Here is a 20,316-nt window from a genome sequence, read left to right on the forward strand (position 1 = left end):
TGACACACATTTAAAAAGGAGCACTGTACTTGCTGGTTGGGAACAGAATATAATGTGTATCAATTCTGTGTGGGGGTTTTTCACTTTGAACAGCAAGTATATTTAATTTTTAGCCTTTTTCTGTGTAATATAACATCCCCACTTCCTCTCTTTAAAAAATGCAATAGATTCCTCAAAAAACTAAAAATGGAACTTCTATTTGACCTAGTAATCCTACTCCTAGGAATATATCCCAAAAAATCAGAAACACCAATCAGAAAGGATATATACACCCCTATGTTCACAGCAGCAAAATTTACCATAGCTAAGATTTGGAAACAGCCTAAGTGCCCATCAGCAGACGAGTGGATTAGAAAACTGTGGTACATCTATACAATGGAATTCTACACTGCTGTAAAAAAGAAGGAATTCTTACCATTTGCAACAGCCTGGATGGAACTAGAGAGCATTATGCTAAGCAAAATAAGCCAGTCAGAGAAAGATAAGTATGATATGCTCTCACTCATTTGTGGAATATAATGAACAACATAAACTGATGAACAAATATAGAACCAGAGACACAGAAGCATCGAACAGACTGTCCAACCTATGAGGGAAGGCAGGGGAGTGAGGGGGAAAGAGATCAACCAAAGGACTTGTAGGCATGCATATGAGCAAAACCAATGGACACAGACAGTAGGGGGGTGAGGGCATGTGCTGGGGGGCAGGAGTGGCCGGGGAGAGGTCAATGGGGGAAAAAGGAGACTCATGTAATACTTTAAATAATAAAGAATTTTAAAAATGCAATAGAAAGTGAAGTTTATAGTTTCTGTAATATTTCAAGCCAGTTCTTCTTTTAGTTATTTCCCCTTTACTACTGCTTCATATAATATTTGAGTTCTTATTTATAAATACCTAATGGATTTATTTCTGCATATTACTTCAATAACACTAATAACAATAACAGCTTCTATGTGTATATATACATATATATGTACATATATATACTTACATATTTGGCATTTAATAAGTGAGAAGCCTACTTTAAATAGTTTACATATATTATTTATTTACATGTAATTAATCCTCACAACACCTTCTGAGATAGATATTAATTATTAATATTTGAAAACAGGAGAAACTGAGGCACAGAGAGGTGAGTGATTCATCCAAGATCACACAGCTGACACATTATCAGAACCAGAATACAAGCCAAGCAGTTTGGCTTCAGATTTTGTACTTTTAACAGCTTAAAATCCTACTACCAATATTTCAAATGCAATGATTTTAAAATTAAATTTTCCTATTATTCTTTTTTAACATTTTAAAGATGAATTAAAAAATTAAGACAACAGGATATTTTACAGTGTGATTTTAAAACAGGAGAATTTTTACTAAGAAGCTGCTAAAAATCAACCAGCAATAATCCAAACTCATAAATAAATAGCACCATTAACCAGATAGATATTGGTGACTGAAAAAAGTGAGCACCATTCCAAAATCTGAATAATGTCCTTTCAAATTTATTAAAATAAACATGATAATCATAAAAAAGACAGGCAGGCAGTATATTGAGACTGAGAAGTCATTTCCACTACACATATGTCTCTTTTAAAGTCTTTTGAAGTGAGACATTTTCTGTGAAGTTTCAGCCAAAAGGTGATTTCTTGGAATGTTCAAGTTAATTCATTTCAGCTGTCCTAAATTCTTACTAAGGTGAAAAAAAAATGCCTTTCACACAGTGAAAATTTCATGATTTTTGTCCTTATAAACTCAAATCAAAGGGGAAAAAAACTCCCATAAAGTTCTATTTAGCAGTGCAAATGAAGCTGCAATTCCAAAAAGTTTACTGTTTTGTAAGTTGAAAAAATAAAGTGACATAACAAGGATCATGCAGTTACATATTTTATTTTTGAAAGAAGAGTGGAAAATAACATTAATGAATTTTGTCAAAATCTAATTGTTAATCATGTCTAATCTTTCTGATGGCTACTCATATCCAAGACTCTTAGAAAACATTTGGTGGAAAAGCTGGTCAAGATCCACCCTGCCATCTTCCAGCTCACAGAACTTCGAGGGGAGACGGGAAGCTGCAATGATGCCTGATACACTGTCACTGGTGCTGTCAAACCGGCTGCTATCATAACCACTTTTCTATTGCCCACACTCTCCATTTGAAGAGTTAAAGATATAATGAGTGAGTATGTTTTATAGGAGGTTAAAAAGCAGTTGAAATAAAGGTAAAAAGCCTGGACTTCCAATACGCTATATCTGCATTCAGATCATGGATCCAATATGCCCTATGTGACTGCAGATTTTCTTCTTTGAAGTCTCAATTTCCTCTTCTGTAAAATAGAGATTTAAAAAAAAAATTCCTGCATCAAAGTTACTGAGAAAAGTAAACTGTAAGTTTCGGGGAGTCTGTGATGTATGTACAACATACAAAACAATGTGAGATTTTTCTCTCCACACCAGGGAACACTGTCTAGTAAAAGAGAGAAGAACTGCTGGCCCACGGCCATGTTTTTCCAGTGGCACCATGACAGGCATATTTGCAGGGAAAATCACTCCCTCAGAGTCACAGTCTGCCATGGGTTTCAGAAAGGGGAATACAAAACCTCGCAGGGGGAGCCCTGATGCATGAGGCAAGGGTGGAGTGAAGAAAAACGGCTGCCCAGAGTACTATTCAGCCATAAGAAAAAAATGAAATACTGCCATTTGTGGCAACAGGGATGGACCTTGAGAGTATCATGCTAAGTGAAACAAGCCTGTTGGGAAAAGAACCATATGATTGCACTCATATGTGGGTTGTAAAACTGAAACTCATAGACACAGACACTAGTATGGTGATTACCAGAAGAAAGGAGGGTGGGGGACAGTGAAGGGTAAAGGGGACAAAATAAATGGGGGAGGGAAGATGCTTTGACTCTGGGTAGTGGACACACAGTGCAATATTATAGATCAGGTATCCTAGAAATATACACTTGAAACCTACATAATCTTATTAACCAATGTCACCCCAATAAATTTAATTTTAATCATAATTTTTTGAATTATAAAAAAGAAAAAAGTCTACCCTTAAGCCTGTCTTTAAGATCAGCTGGCATAAAAATTGTTGCTTAGCATGAGGAGAAAGGGAGAGAAGAACGGGGCTAAAAACTCCTAAGAAAAGAATAAGGCCATTTTAGCCCTCAATATGTGCATGGCCGTGATGAAGTATATCAGGGGCAACAATTGCATATTACATAGACGTTGTAATTATTCTGAGTTTCATATTCCATCAATCATTTTTAGTATACTTCTCTTGTCTGTAGCATGAACTGTCATTTAATTTTGACAGACATCTCATTTTCCTGCTAGAACAGGAGTTCCTTTAAGGCAGAAACACATTTTTCTTCTTGAAGACCAGATTAGTGCTTATTTGTGGAACTGAACAATGGAGGCAAAGGCCCCTCTATCTTCTTCCTTCAAACCTTCATGGATCAGGAATCTTCATCCTGAAGTTCCACACTCAGATATTGGCTGAGAGGTCCAAGCAAAGCCTGTCTCCAATGTGTGGAGTATATCAACTGATTTGTCTTCTGGTGTTTTTCAGGGAATGTTAGTGCAACAATAAATCAGGGTCCTGAATTCTCATCTAAGCCTTATATTAAGAAGTTTGGTAGTCTTTCATATCTCTGCTGTGATATTTATTTAATCTACAAGAGTTCACCTAAGACATTTTAAAATAAGGTAATAAGTGTTATTGCATCATCCTGTTTAATTAAGAGTATGTATTTTGATATATGTTCATTAATTGAGTGAATCCATTGTTTTGTTTTGATTATTGAGAAAATTTTCATTCTTAATTTCTATATTTTTTCCTCCCTCATAGAAACAAATATTTCTTTATTTGGGAAAATTTGAAAATAGTCTAGCTTGTGATGCATAAAGGTTGTTTCCATATTAAAATACAGAGAACTCTTTGTGTTTCTCATAGCACTGGAGGGGAAGATATTTATGCATAATATCTTAGTTTTTATAAGATATAAACAGTGTAAAATCAAAAAGTTTAGAAAATAGTCAATGGAAAGAATTACAATAAATTAGTGTTTATGAATATGCAGCTTTCTTTTTTTGAGGGCCTGTGTCAGTTTTTCTTCTGCTGAGTTCTATGAATTTTAGATCATTTCTCCATCTTGCTGTATATCCATTCCCCCACCCCAAAATACATATTTTAATTGCAGAATATGGTATTTTACTCATTTGAAGTTCCAATTACTTTTGTTGACCCATGACCACCAAATCTATAGAATGTTGGGTACTAAAATTTCCTTTCTGTACTCAAGACTCACCACTGGTATCAAGTGTGTACAGAGCTTTGACCAACCAACCAAGGAATTTTTTTTCTATATTTAAAGTCATAGGTATGAATTCATTTCTTACTTGACTAAGAATACGGCCACATTTTCTTCCTATTTTTTCCACCAAATCAAAAATTGGAAAATTCCAAGTATTTAGCTGCTCCATGATTGAGTCCAAGTTATCCATGACAAGAGGTTCAGGAGCAAGAATTGGTTTGTCCTGGAATAAAGATGAAAATATTTTAACAATATACAGTTTTTCTATAAAGCAATTCATGCTTTAGTAAGTTCAATGCAACCACTGAGTTTATTTGAAATAAATGACTTAAAACTTCAGGGTGAATGGGTGATCTTTAAAAAAAAAAATCAAGATGAACAAGGCATTGGCCTCTAAGTAAGGAGAAATGGTCCTGATGCTGTTTCAGACCATTAGTTTTGTATTAGTAGGTGCCTGCCTGTGCTGGTTCATACATGCTACAGAAAAAAAAGAAAAGAAAGAAAAAGAAAGATGCTTCTTCCATAAGTTTACATAAATACTGTGGGGTTCCTAAGTAAAGATTCAAGGGCTTCAGAACACTTGGAAATTGTATTAAATTTCTCTCTTTATATGTTCATGTAAAATTTTCTGGGTTGAACATTCCTAGCTCATATTGGACTCTCAAAAGAAATTCATGAGTGAGGAGGAGGCGTTAATGATCCCTACTGAAATTGGTCAAATTTGTACTACTGCTTCAAAATTAGGGTTAATCCTGCGGAATGACAACAGCCACATTTTTTTAGGATTTTAATTTAATTCATGTGATGTACAGTTTCCAAAGAAACATGTACTGTATAAATGTATAGACATTTTATAACTGATCCCTAGTGAGGACATTCTTAAGAATACATCTATCAAAAAGAAAAAAAGAAAAGAAAAGAAAAGAAAGATAATGCGGATAAAAAATGTAAATTATTTTTTTTGAAAATCTCTTTGATTTAAAAGTATAAATGATAAATCAGGTTAAAGAAGAACGATAATAGCAGTAGCTGATAATTACATGACAGCCCACTATTTTCTACCACTTGCTGCCTCCCCAAAATTAACCCGACTCAAATATGCTTTAATTTTCTTTAAATAGATCACTTTAAACACACAAAATAAGTCATTATTAAAGGATATTTTAATGGGTAGCAAGTGTCTATGTAAACCTGTTTTAATACAAAAAATAAAACAAATATTGACTCATTTTCTAAATTAAGGAGGTGCTAGAAACACACACACACAAAACAACAACCAGCAGATGACCTAGGACAACTAACACATTTCACTTTATTGAATGATTGATATTTATAAAATACTAGAGGCCCAGTGTATGAATTCATGCACCAGTGGTGTCCCTCAGCCTTGCCTGCGGGATCGGGCTGAAACTGGCTCTCTGACATCCCCTAAGGTGTCCCGGATTGCGAGAGGGCGTAGGCCAGGCTGAGGGACCCCACTGGTGCATGATCGGGGCCGGGAAGGATTGTGGGAGGTTGGCCAGCCAGGGAGGGACCGTGGGAGGGCTCCAGGGCTTGTCCTGCCCATCTCACTCAGTCCTGATCAGCTGGACCCCAGCAGCAAGCTAACCTACCAGTCGGAGCAGTCGGAGCATCTGGCCCCTGGTGGTCAGTGCACGTCATAGCGAGCGGTTGAGCAGCCTTAGCATATCATTAGCATATTACGCTTTGATTGGTTGAATGGACGACTGGACACTTAGCATATTAGGCTTTTATTATATACGATTATTTTACTGAATGAAATAATTCATTTTTCTTATGCATATTTACACTTTTATTTTTTTTAATTTTTTAAATATATTTTTATTGATTTCAGAAAGGAAGGGAGAGGGAGAGAGAGATAGAAACATCAATGATGAGAGAGAATCATTGATCAGTTGTCTCCTGCATGCCCCCTACTGGGGATCAAGCCCGCAACCCAGGCATGTGCCCTTGACTGGAATCGAACCTGGGACCCTTCAGTCCACAGGCCAACGCTCTGTCCACTGAGCCAAACCAGCTAGGGCCATATTTACACTTTTAGATTGGGTTAAGAGATAGCTATAATCATTTGTGGAGATGAATACTTATGTTTTTATTCACTAAGAAAATAAATTATTAAGAGATAAGACTTAAATAGGGAAAATTATATTCATATATATGGGGAGAGCTATAGTTCATCTAAAATCCAAATGAGATATTTCTGTAAACCTAATGATTCTGGGATCTATATCTAAGACAATCCCTATAATAGAGTCCAATTTCTCAGGTAAACAAATGAGATAAGTGATATGGGGCTACCAGGAACATCATGGTCTCAGGCGTGTAGGGGCTACAAGCCGAAGTTTTCCTCAGCGGCTCTGCTGGGCACTCGGTTTCGTCTTCATTCTGTACAATATCACTGCTATCACTGTTGTTATTAGTTTCATAATCAGAGGTAACTTGAGCAGTGTCATCTGGAATGAAAGAAATCAGTCTGTTATGAAACTTTTAACAAAAATAGGGTCCCATTTAAGTGAATATTCCCTAAAATGCATGTGGTTAATACAGTGTTCAGAGAACTATTGTCTTCATGAGCCTTTACACACCAAGAATATAGGATCCACTGGGTATAGATATATAGAAACATTTTGGATAGCTTTGCACCAAGATTTTACCCATGATTAACTCTAGGTAGTCGAATTATGGATGATTTTGATTTCTTTCATTATCTTTTAAAATTTCTCATCTAAAACATCAGGAACATTTCACTTGTGATCAGAAGAAAGCAAAGCAATTTCATTTTTGAGGAAGAGAATTCAAATAAAGAATTACCCGTTCTGCTGGGTGTCCGAATGGCTGTACCACTTCTCTCCAGGGGCCCATCAGCAGGATTGCCTTGGGAATATGGCCTGCCACAGCTGAGAAATATTGGAACAGCTGTAAGTATATCCTCCTTTCAAAAAAATTACAGGCATACACCATCTATCTACATTGATAGATAGCAATAATCAAATATTTCTACCTACTACTTGTTTGAGGGAGAAACTGGTTTGGTTTTATACATGGATGCTGATATGCAGTATACTATTTTCTTTCTTGTAAGAACATGATCAATACAAAGGATCAGAAGCTTCATTCGACTCTCATCCTTTTCCATATTGGAAGTGAAACTACCAGCAAAATTTTGTTACATTATTCAGAGAATCCTGGGATAGTCTGCTACCTCCTTATATAGTAATGATTTTGGAGATGTCAATGTGTATTTGGTCAAAAATATCTCCCCCAATAGAATCCCTCTGGGCCTATGTAAAAACCTCACTCTTAGATTTATTTTTATGGCTGAAGACATTTTATGTCCAAAGAGCCCTTTAAGAAAAGATTGTACATGTGGAAATAAAACAATAATATATGATTTTTTTGCCTCCAAAATTATTATTATTATTATTTTGCAGATGGATCAATTACCTGTTAAGGCCCTAAGGAAATGATGAAGGTTGAATGTAAAAATGACAGCATAGGATTCAAGATGAGAAAAACAAACCAAGGAGGTACATTGTGGGTAACTGAGAAAAAGAAGATATCTGAGAGGTGGTACCTTAAACTGAGGAGGTTGGAGGATATAGGATACTTTTGCTTTCTCAACCATTTTGACTGTATTATAAATTTAAAAATAACCTCACAAATGGCCTGGCAAATTTCCCCTCTCACTCATCTTGTTTAGAGACTTCATGGTTAGGTTTTAATTCTGTATTTTGCTTCTGAGTTCCTTCCTTTTGCCTAATATTACAAAGGACCTCAGAGGGCTTCTGTTTGTTATTTAACCACAGATTCACTCTAAAAATAAAAGAAGTGAATGATAGTTTTTACTTTAATATAATTAATATCTCATCACCCCCTCCCCTCCATTGTGCTTACACTTGTGGTACAGATAAACACTTTCTAGTTAGAAAGTCTTTTCATCCTAACTTAATTTACTTTTTGAGCCTTGAAGGTAAGTGGAAAAACATCACACTCAAAATATTTCTAATTATGAAATCCCATCAGGGAATCAAAAGAAAATGACAGGGCCAAAGGAAAAAGAAAGTAGATGCCAATGATGTGCTTACATTGTCCAGTGAAACTTAGTAGAAGCAGCGTTTATTAGTTTTAAATTTTTCATCGCAAGATAATACTTAAAAGGAACATTTAAATTAGTAGTTCAAACATACTACCTTTTATGCCAAAAAAACAGCTTGTTGCATAGACATTACAGCAGCCAAGAGACTGGGAAGCAACGCCAAACCCTTCGAGTTCAGCAGGGGAAACCACAATAATTAGTCGTGTGTTTCTGGAGCTCTCTGGGCCTACATGGGTGGCTGCCTTGAAGGCAATAATAAAACATGGTTTGAATTATAGATTTATAAAGCCCAAACAAATAAAACACACACTACTGGATTTATAAACATTACTGAACAAGTAGGCAGTGAAATTGCCTTGTTTTTCTCCAAAAGCTTTTTTATAAAAATCCCATTACATTCTTCCTGCTAGGAATACAACAAATAGACTGTGATGAGAAAAGCTATGTGAGCAGCAGATCTTTCCTGGCCATCTCTCTCCTTTCTTTAGGTGACTTCTATCACACAAATCTGGAGGCCGCAGCTGATGTCCTTGATGCTGATATCACACGGGGCTTCTTCTTGGCTTAGGATGCGTACCCCCAAAAATGTTTCTGAAGGGTGCTCCACCAAACACTAGCTCCATGGGCAATTATTGGGTGTTAACCTAGAGAAACTGGTTCTGTGGTTAAATAAACAGACAATTCTGGATGAAACAAAAATCAAGAGGTTTTCCTTTTGTAGGACTTCTCAGAGCTTTTGATAAAGTCATGCATGTTGTGAATCACTAAAAGGGGAATATGTATGTTTTGCCACAGATTATGCTTTTTTTTTTTTTGGTAGGGGGAAAAGATGGGATTAGTATCACACAGAAATTATTTTATTTAAAAAGCTGTCATAGAGAAGGCGGCAGAATAACTTTTGGTCAGTAGAATAACTTTTTACTCTGGCCATGGCCAAACAAACAAACAAAAATGGTTTTTCCCTTTAAAAATATTTATAAAGAGAAAGGAAATAAAAATAAAGGTTATAAAAAAACATTCATTTAATATAGAGTTTATGAACAAAGGATCTGAATATGAAATTTATGAAGCTCAAAACTGAAAATATTGATCAAATCTGGGTCTGTTGAAACATGTGATATTAAAAGGCCAACATGTAACTAATTTATTCAAACGGTTATCCTCATTAACCTTAGAAAAGAAATAGCATTTTATTCAAGACACTCCTGTGATTATACTCAGTTTAAAAACAATCAACTCTTTTCGACTGAATGAAATATTGTAAAGCTTTAAGTTCAGTGGTTCAAGAAGAAGCTATTTCTGTAGAACAACACTATGTTAATCTGTAAGAGGAGATATTTCTGTCTTAGGGACAATGTTGACAAAATAATTACTCTTGCCATGCTAGGCCCTTTTTTTCCAACCCTCTAGGAAAAGACAACACTTTGCAAGTCTATTTCAACATGGTAGATCCGCGCAAGTAATTGCTTGTTTGCATTCTGCGAGCCCTGTGTTATTTGCACATTTTTAAAGTGTTAAGATGGGAATTGCAAACTTAATATAAAATACCTTTAAAATCAATATAAAACCCTCCCTGGAGAAGAAGTAAAAAAAAAAATATTCCAACATAATATCAAATTATATTAAATTACCTGACATGGTTTTTAAAAACATATGCTTTATGTATGTTCTATCAGTAAGCAGACAAAATATACAACTAATTATTGCATCTCTCTAAACTTTCTATTAGTAGAAAACCACTGAAAAATTAAGTTTCTATTATACCTTATTCAACAGAGATCACATTATCCTATACTTCCTTATCAACTACTCTGGCAAACATACACATAGCCATGTGGACTGCTGGTGAGTGTTCCTAAGAGGAGAAGTAGTACTGGTTTCACCGTTAAGCTCCAGTTAACAATATACAATTCTTACCCGCTACATATGACAGGTGGCGTCAGTATCTGAGGAGACAGGTCAGGGGCACTCTGAGTGTAAGTTAAGGCCCTGTGCGAACCTAGGCCTGGTTTGGCAGTTGTGTCGGCAGATTCTAGAAACTGAACTGTAGAAATTTTGCTGACAGGACTGCTGGCCGGAGTCCCTTGGAGAGGTGAGGAACAGGGCGATGAAAGAGGTGAAATTTTAGCGAGGGCACCTGAGAAGAAAAGAAATCATTAAGTCACAAGAAATGTCTTTGGAATTCAAACTTGCAACTCTTAAACTTCACCTTGGACTCCTCTGAACTCACTAAGGGCCCCACGAGTACTCGGGCCCCGGGCTGGCCTCCCTGGCATGCCACCACCTGGAGACAGGGTGGACGGGGTGTATGGACAGTGGGGGTGTCTTCACAGCATGAAATGAAAGGAATGAGTCATTGTGAAGACAATTGGTGGCAATGTTGGCAAATCCAGTGAATGCCTTGGTGGCCTGGAGTAACTTCAGGACCGAAGAATATTATTTTTGTTTCTTCTTGTCATTCTAACACGATGATAATGGTTAACATTTTCTCATATGTTTGCCTTCTCTTCTGCTGTGAAGTTTTTAGCAGCAAGAGGATCGGGAATTATTTTAAATATTAACATGTCTGGAGCAGAGTTTGGCAGGCATACAATGCTTAAAATATGTAAATAAAGAAGATACATTCATCAGAAGCATTTAACTTTATTAACCATGGGTGTTTGCAGCAAAATGACTAGTTTGGGTGTGAAATTACTTTGATCAGAGTAATTTCTGAAGAAGACATTTAAAAATGTAATATGCTCCCTTTCCGATCAAACAATAGGCCTGAAGTTTAAACTTTAAGTGTGGGTGTTTGTGGCAAACTGTTTATTCCCAGTTGTGAGAATTTTACAGAACACTGAATTAGATTTCCAATGTTTGAGTACAGGGACGATGTCTTTTGAATTTCCTCTCTCATGTAGGGAAAGCAGCCCATGTTAAAGTTGAAGAAAAGAGAGAAATAGCTTCTGAACAACTACCTGTTTATTGATGCTGAGCAATCTACTGTAAAGCAAATGAAATGAAATCATTCAAAGTTGTTTCCGATTTCTCACCACTCCGGGGAAATGTACAGCCAGCAGCTCTCACATCATAATATGTGTAGTGAACTGGCAGCTGGCTTAGTCGGCTTCCCATGTTTAGTTCTCCCAAATGTTTTGTTTGTCACACCCACAGTTTTCCTGGCCCACTGGAAGGAATATGAAGTTTGCTGAAGAGTTTTTGTAATTAAGGGTTATTGTTTTATTTCTTTTGTTTTGTTTTAATATCGTACTCTTCCTCCGATTCAGTGTGGAGGCCTGCAACCCCTCCTAGTCCTTTTCTCAATATTTCTATTGTTGATTCCTGATCAATAGATCAATCCTGGCCTTTATACCGAACTGAAACCTCTTAGACTCAGAGAGGTAAAATAACTTTCCCAGGGTCACAGTGCTAGTAAACAGGAGAATATGGAGTAGGGACAGTTATTCTTGTAAAAGGTGGCTTATTAGCCATACCTCTGTCAGAGACTGCCCATGGGAGAATGCATTACCTACTAGGCAACATTTGTATTGCTCTGCACAATGACAAGCTTTATGGTTTTAATTTTGATTTAGACTCTAGTGAAAAGGCTTAGCTTTTTAGCAAAGATATTGGCAAACCTTCATATCACATTGTCTCTTAAGCCAAAAGAAAATTAAGTTCACTATATATTTATCTCAGAGTTTCTCAACCAACCTATCATTGGGTGCAGCAAGTGTGTTACAGATACCTGTGAAGTATTAATGGTTGTAATTTTTTTAAAAAAAGACTATTTGGAGGCCCCAGAATAAATTTAATTTTTAATATTATCTCTAATATTAGATTTATATTGTAAATTATATTAAAACCTAATGTAATTAGATTTTCTTATTATAACTTTAGAAAATGCAGGAAATAAAATTTTCAACAAGCTCTAAATCCCTTCTCACTTCTCCACTGCTATATAACATCCTATTCACATTATTACACATATATGTAAAATAAATGTTAAAAAAGACTAGTTTAATTTAGACTATTTGTTAGATTACAGCTGACTAGGTCAGCAGATATATTAGAAAAAAAGCAGTATAAGCATTAAGGAGCTGGATGGGGGTGTGACGTGTTATAAAGGTTACAAATTAGCTCAATGATTTGCTCATTCAAGGAATACTGACTGTGTGCCCTGTTCCAGGGGCTAAGGAGGCAGTAGTGAACAAAAAATGCTCTATTTTTATGGAGCTTCCACTCTTTTGTAGGGAAACAAAAATTAAAAAAGAATTAGAAGAAGGAAAGGCCTTAAAAGAAGAGGAGGAAAGAGAAGAGGAGAAGGAAGGAAAAAGAAGAAGGTTAAGGAAAAAAAAGGAAGAGATATAGGAGGAAAAGGAAGACAAGAAAGTCAGGCAGTTTTAAGTAATAGAAAGAAAAATAATGCGGGGGTAGAGGCCAGAGGACAGAGGACAGAAATGCTCTCTGTAAAATTTCAACAGAAATCTAAATGTCTATTTAGACAAGCACCTGGGGAAGCATGTTCTAGAAAGAGGGACCTACCAGAGGATCAGTGTGGCTTCAGCTTAGCAAGGAGGAAGAAGAGGGGCAGGGAACGTGGCCAGAGAGGTTGCTGGGTAAGATGGTACAGAGCTGCGGGCCAAGGCAAGGGTTTAATTGCGGCCTTAAAAAAAAAAGAGATTCCTGCTAGGCATTGCCTTAGACATTTCCTTCATTATTTTGCTAGGTAATTGTGAGTTTTTTGACAAGTTTCTACCACTTTTTTACAAAGCCTGTGGAAACATTGCACATTTCTGTTTTGACACAGCGTACTCTCTGAAGGTCATTTACGAGAAGAGTGATTTTTTTTCATTGCTAATTTTTAGTAGATGCCAGCTGATGTTCTCAGAGAAATGAAATTCTCTCTTAAAAATCCACTCAACGATTAGAATTCTTAGAACTCATGGATTAACTAAACTTAAAAAAAAACAAAAAACATAAGCAGACCTTAAGACTCCACATTTACTGCCTGGGATGAAATTTAAAATAAACCTTGAACCAGAGGAGAAGCACTTTGCTTCTGCAGAGCTGCGAGTCTATGTATTTTGAATACAGCTAACAAGCAAGAGTCTTGGCAACAGCCTTGAAATGCAGGGATATTTTTATTCTGTAGGTGAGAAGATAAGGTATAAACATATAAATTCCTTTGTTTCCAAAACTGAACTACTATTTCTCACAGTGTGCATTATCTTAGTTTACTTAAAGTTTTAAAAACAGAAAGAGAATGCCATAGGAAATGGGCCCATGTTTACATATTAGTTTTCAAGTAGATGGAAAGATGTAAGTGAAGATAAAAACCAACTAATCTTTTTAGAAGGGAAAGACTACAAATGAAATTATTTCAGACACAGGAACTGGATACTCCAAGGAAATGGGAGAAAGACCCTTTTTTTCAAGTTTTCAAGAACAGATTGTTTTTTAAGGTAGCTTAAGTGTAATAGGGTGTAATGTTAGTGAACTTCATAACATTTGAAATCTCATCCACCTTTATGTTGTACACTCACACATTTACACACACACAACCTGGTAAAGGGATGCAGATAAATATGTATTCATTCAAATATGCTTATCTTCATTTATACTCAGTAATTTTAAGAGACTCCAGAAAAGAGACTTAGCTCATGACATACTAATCCTTGAGTAACTGAAACTGGTCTAATGTGAAATACTTAAAACATAAAAAAATAAAAAAATTTAAGATATAACTTTAAAAAATTCTAAAATGCCAAGTCCTTTGAGTAATTCAGTCTGTAATTTCTTGCTCCCAAGAGCATGAAAAAATGTGTGTCAAGACACAAGGAACTTTGGGCAATCAAAGGGAGATGATAAACAATACTGGAAGGAAATTATTTAAGTGAATCCATCTGTTTTGTGCTGTAAAACTCTCTCGGCTTAATTTTAATTGAACAAGAAAGGAACCAGCATGTCTGATAAATACATGCCTCTTTTCCCTGCCCACAGGCAAATGGACAATTCTAATAGTTTTCCAAAACAGAACATGTATCTAAAGTATAGAGAATGCAAAAATAAAATCACAAAGTCATAATTTAAGTTATCTCTCATTTCAAATTTTCTATAGGAAAAAACTCAGTCTAACTTTAATGATTACAGAAAGGTCTGTAATCACTAAAATGAGATTATAAGAATTTTATAAGAATTATAAGAATCTGGGAAGGGACTACTACAAACACATTAAGTATGAAATCAGAGGAATTTTAAAAGCTCATTAATGACATAATGGCAGCTCTACATTGTCAGTGACTCATAAATAGAAAAGCAAGATTGAAAATGCAAATCAAATTTGAATCTCCTATTTTATGCTTTAATCAAGACTCCTCTGTGATTTCATCCATTTATTTTATATTAGTAACTGTAAATAACTGGTTGTGTTTCAGCTATTTAAATTAATGCTGACTGATCAAGCTAGAGGACACACTGTTGAAAGATTTGTGCAAAGCACAGATTTCATTAGTCCCCTCTAAAAACAGGTCACTTCTTTTTTCAGTGGTCCTATTTTCTACTTTCTGCTTGCATTCTCTTACCTCTTTTGCCTATTGGTTGGTATTTTCCTCCTTAGACTCTATTCACACTTTGATTCTATTTCCTTATATTCTTTTCCACATAAAGGGACTTTACCAGGTCCCTTTCTACATAGTTTAGTTTAAACTAGCTGGCGTCACAGTCAGTTATATCAAACATAACACACCTAGTTAGCTCAATCAACCCGATACCATCATTAAAAGGAAACAAGGGTTTCAAAGCAGAAGGATCCATCTGATCAGGGAGAACTGTAATTGAATTTCAGGTCTCTGATTCTTGATGGATTTTTTTCCCCCTTTTGGCAGACTTTCAGGGATTTTAGTTGAATTAAGCATGCTTAACATATAGGCTATTTTATAAACATTTAGCTCTGCTGTGATAGCAGTCTAGAGATGCCGTAATGCAAAGTCCTCTCCAAAGTAATCATGATAGAGATACCTTATGCTCTTTATGCCAAGAAGGGAAAGAGACGTTTGCCTTGGCTGTGGCTCTACTTTCTACCATCTGCCTTTGCAATATCTTACATGGACATTCTTTTCCTTTGACACTCGGCCCTTTCTTACTGAGAGCAGTCATATGAATTGGGGAGCAGGACAGAGGAAGATGAGGCTGTTCCTCATTTCTGTTCCCCCATTTGTTCTGTTATTTCCAGTGAAATCACTAACCATAATTTTCAGCTTCCTTTTCTTTCTTTTTACCAAGGTATAATAATGTAACAATATATTAGTTTCAGGAATGCAACATAATGATTCAATTTCACCTTCTTGAGTTTATCATGTTGGTTACTGTGATTTTAATTTTATTACCTAAATGAAGAAAATGAGAGACAGAAAACCAAATCATTCCATTATCTTGTACTCAGTCAAGGGCAGTGCCAAAAGATTTTAATTTTAAATTGCCTCAATTTGTTGTTCTCAATTTTTTTTCCAGTATAAAGTCATCAAGACAAAATAAAGAATTTAGGATGAATTATGTGAGCTTGGACAATTTACTTGACATTTCTGTGTCTCAGTTTCTTCATCTGAATCCATTTCCTGAGGTACACGATAATGTAGAATACTTACATTTATATTTTATTTTTTGAGTAACATATTATTATTGTCCAATATTTTAATTCTGTCTTTTAAAAATACCCACAAATCTGGAAATGCTATTATTTATGCATATGATGTTTGTTTGATGGACTCATGGTTTTCAAATTTATTTATTCACCATTTTTATTACATCTTAGACTTCTCTGCTATTACTTTTATTTCTAGACTTCATCCATCATAAGTTCCTCTAGTTAAAATTTGGTAGTTGGTAAAGTTTTGACTTATAGGAAAATGTCTTTAGTTCACTCCTATTCTTGTGAGATAGATTTGACAGACACACAATTATAGGTTGACTATTAGATTCTCTCAGAACTTTGAGTAAAATATTCTGTGTTCTGATGCCCTTTATTCTAGAAAGTTCTGCTCTCAGACTGACTGCTTTTCTGGAAAAGGTTATTTGACTTTATCTGGCTGACTTTAAATTTTATTTTTGTCTTTGATGCTGTGTAGTTTCACAATTTTGTGTCCATGTGTGAATTTTTTCCCCTTTACTCCACTTTTCCTCAGAGTTTATGTCCCCTGTTCTCTACTACAACTATGATTATCTAATTAGAAAGTCTAAGTCCTTTTCTTATTCTTTAAAATCTTTTACATTTTCCAGTTTCTCATTTATGTTGCACTCTGGGTAATTTCTTCACATTTTCTGCCTCCCCGTTTATTAATTTTCCCTTGAATACTATATTACATCACTTAACATAGCGTATTACCTTGATTATGTTTTTAAAAGTTATGTTTAGATGACCTTCAATGATATCTTCTCCCATTGCTGTTATTTTTATAACCTTGTATTTTTCTTTAAATATTTTAAAATTAAATGAAATATTTTAGCATTTAAATATCTCCACCCTTTTAGAGATCTGTAAAGTTATTTTCTGTCCTTTTTCTCTAACTCATGTTTCTTGTATGCTTAGTGATCTTGGTTGTAAGTTCCAATTTGTTTGAATTTGATATGTTGAAATCATATGGCCCTTAACTGGTGATGCTTTCCTTCAAAAATTATTTGCACACTAGTGACCTGGTGCATAAAATTCGTGCACATTAAAAGGGAATTAATTAGAGGAAATAATTTAATATTGCTATTTGCCCTTTCCCTATAATAGAAGTGTCAGAGATGAAAGAAAATTAGTAAAATGTATATGAAAATCTTCCTCCTGTCAGAGTCTGGGGCTGACCTCGGGACCCAGAGTCAAGTCCCCGCCCACCAACATGCACCTCAAAATCACGTGAGACCCAGACCCAGCCGGCCCCCCACATTGGGCTGGATCCAGACCCGACCAGTTCCACCCTTGTCAAGCCCTGCTGGGCATGGGGCGTAGCCTCAGGTCCTCTGGCCCGGCGCCAGGATGGGGGGCATGGCCTGAGGTCCCCCATCAAGCCCCGCTGGGCGGGGGCACGGTCTGAGTTCCTCCAACACAGCACTGGGAGGGGGGCAAAGCCTCAGGTCCCCTGTTAAGCCCCGCCTGGTGGGGGGCGTGGCCTGGTGCTGGGGCTGGGGGAGCAGCTTGAGTCCCCTAGCCCAACACCAGGATGGGAAGCGCACCTTGAGGTCTCCCATCAAGCCCCACTGGGGAGGGGGTGTGGCCTCAGGTCCCCTGGCCTGCCATTGGGGCGGGAGGTGTGGCCTGAGGTCCCCCAGCCTGACGCCAGGGTGGGGGGCGTGGCCTGAGGTCCCCTGTCAAGCCCCACGGGGGCAGGGGAGGGTGTAGCCTCAGGTCCCTGCTGATTGCTTGTTAAGGCTCCTTATGGGACTTGGCCTCAGCTGTGGGTGCAGCCATCTTTGTGACAGAGTGATGGGTCAATTAGCATATTCCCTCTTTATTAGATAGGATATTTTTATAGGGAGCCTAGGGGTCCTCCTGACCTATGACCACTTTAGTGCCTCTTTAAAAGTCTCAGGTTTAATGTGAAATGCTCACACTCAGTTCCTTCACCTTGCTGAAGTCCCACCTGAGTCTCCACAACACTGAGCTAATCTGTATCTGCCCCCAGGGCAACCCAGTTTAAGTATCTTCCCACCTTGCCTGTTCCTGGCCTAGATGAAAAGTCCAGTCTATTTCTCAGGCCATTAATGACCTAAGTTATAAGATTTAATGAACATTTTCAAAGAGCAGAGAGGACCAGATTAGTTTTGGAAAACCAAATAACCTTTAATCGTTTCATTCAGTGATGCAATTCCAAGAAAAGTATACTTGCTGGAGAAAGTGTCTTCCTAACACCAAACAGTAGAAATTTAAGCAACGTTGGTGCCTAAATGGTTTCAAGAAACAGTCACCAATATAAAGGGGGGGATCAAAGGGAAAGAAATCACTACATTTTATTTATAGATGTAAAAACAGACAACAGAAATGTTTCCTTAATTTGTGTCTCCTATACTTAAGAGTATATTTCAGTTGGTCTCTTGAAATATTAGTGGGATGTGAGTACTATTTCTCTAACCCTCATAAAAACATTGTCATTTTGAGAACTTCTGCTTCTGCCTATGATTCTGTAGTTTATAGTAAATTCCTGTTGCTTTGACAACAAATAGAAATGCTGAATTAAATAAAAACACTATCAAGATGAGACAACTAATTTGGAGGACTAGGTTTCTAGAAAGAAGAGATCCTTAGCATGTGACTAAAATCCCATGAACTGTTCTTCCTTTCAGAGCATTATTTACTAACAATTAGCCTGGAGCAAAAGGCTGAGAACCCAGGCAGCAGGATGCAGCAATTAGAAAAACAAGCCAGCAGAGCTATTAGCAATGTCATGAGGCTGATGACACAAAAATTGGAGTTTGGGGCTATCAAGGCAGGCAGAGTTTGAATGTCTTCACAGCCCAGTGAGAAGGGGGTGGTGAGTGACAACATAAAGTAAGAATTTCTTTGAAAAATTATATGTATAGTAAATAAAGCATTTCTTCAAACTCCTATAAATATCATACTCCTGAAAAATAAGTTTTTTTTAATAGCCACTAAGAATAAAATTAAAATTTCATAAGTACATTATTAGCTCTGATATTATAAGATGAAGCTTCCAAAGATTATCCTCAGTGGTGATATGTGATTTCCTATTCATCCAATATGCTCAAGATAGAATAACTGGTACAGCAACCTTGAAAGCATCTGTTTCATCATATAAAGTGGAAATTTAGGTAATTAATTGGTTATTGAGGTTTTTTTCTTTTTAGAAGAGTCAAACCAAATATACCCATGTGCAGAGCATCCTCTGAATCTTATTTAAACACTTAAGGCTTAGTTCTCTCGGTGACTGCACATTCAGTGAATACGAACTCTTCTCCCAGCAAGTCACTTACCTGGGCGACTTGGCTTTTTAGCCTTTACATAGTTAGCTGCAGAAACGGCATAGGACGAAGTGAAGGATCTGCTTTTGGTGAGGGTCATCACCGTGGGGTTATTCCAAGAATCAGAACTACCAGCACTATAAAGACAGAGCATAAAGAAGAATAAATAAATTGTTCATCCATCACTGGGACAGAACTTGCCAAAACCCAACCATCATTTCCATATTAGACTTGCCAATCTAAGTCATGGTCCAGGTTCAGTGATAGAACCACCTTGTCCAAATGACAAAATAGGGCATCTAAGCTCAGTCTCTGCTGTGTGGATTTAGCAGTCACTCATCAAGCATATGGGTTAACAAAAGCGCAAAGATAACTTTCCTACGTATCCAATTACTAGGAATCAAACATTTCTTTCTATTTACAGAATCATGTTCCTCATAGGTTTCCTAAAGACTTGGCAAATTAACTAGTTAAGATGCAGAGGGACTTACATGAATTGTGTTCTTTATTATTTATCCTTCTTGGTATATCTAAATTAAAAAATTAAATGCTTGTAAAATCATTCAAAAGTAACATTTTTGCAATATTTCCTTGGGAAGGAAAAGGTCAGCAACAGGGAGTTAGCCTACAATTTCTTCTAATGGGGAAAAAAGGATGATGATCAAAATCTCCTTGTAAACATGCGAATGATGAACCTGCTGCTAAACACTATGCTATTTACTAGGTGAAAGATAATGGATGGTGAGCTTCATTTAGGGAATGCTTTCTGCAGGACATCCTTGGTTTGTCTAGGTCAGGGGTCCTCAGACTTTTTAAACAGGGGGCCAGTTCACTGTCCCTCAGACTGTTGGAGGGCCGGACTATAGTTTAAAAAAAAACAAACTATGAACAAATTCCTATGCGCACTGCGGGCCTGGGACGAGTCAGCTGCTAAGCAGG

At 36.6% G+C, this 20,316-nt stretch overlaps 1 protein-coding gene across 1 annotated transcript in view; it reads right to left on the reverse strand.

The window, feature by feature from the left end:
* Nucleotides 1–20,316, reverse strand: part of PDE3A (phosphodiesterase 3A) — a gene marked incomplete at its 5' end in the record, with an annotated part of 271,313 nt that overhangs the window by 22,844 nt on the left and 228,153 nt on the right. The window contains 5 exons of the mRNA XM_080661415.1: nt 4,405–4,542; nt 6,639–6,793; nt 7,152–7,237; nt 10,354–10,573; nt 19,390–19,514. Of these exons, the coding sequence (XP_080517541.1) occupies nt 4,405–4,542; nt 6,639–6,793; nt 7,152–7,237; nt 10,354–10,573; nt 19,390–19,514 (724 nt within the window). The remainder of the gene's footprint in view (nt 1–4,404; nt 4,543–6,638; nt 6,794–7,151; nt 7,238–10,353; nt 10,574–19,389; nt 19,515–20,316) is intronic.

Source organism: Plecotus auritus, assembly GCF_963455305.1.
Source record: "Plecotus auritus genome assembly, chromosome: 3".
Taxonomy (NCBI): domain Eukaryota; kingdom Metazoa; phylum Chordata; class Mammalia; order Chiroptera; family Vespertilionidae; genus Plecotus; species Plecotus auritus.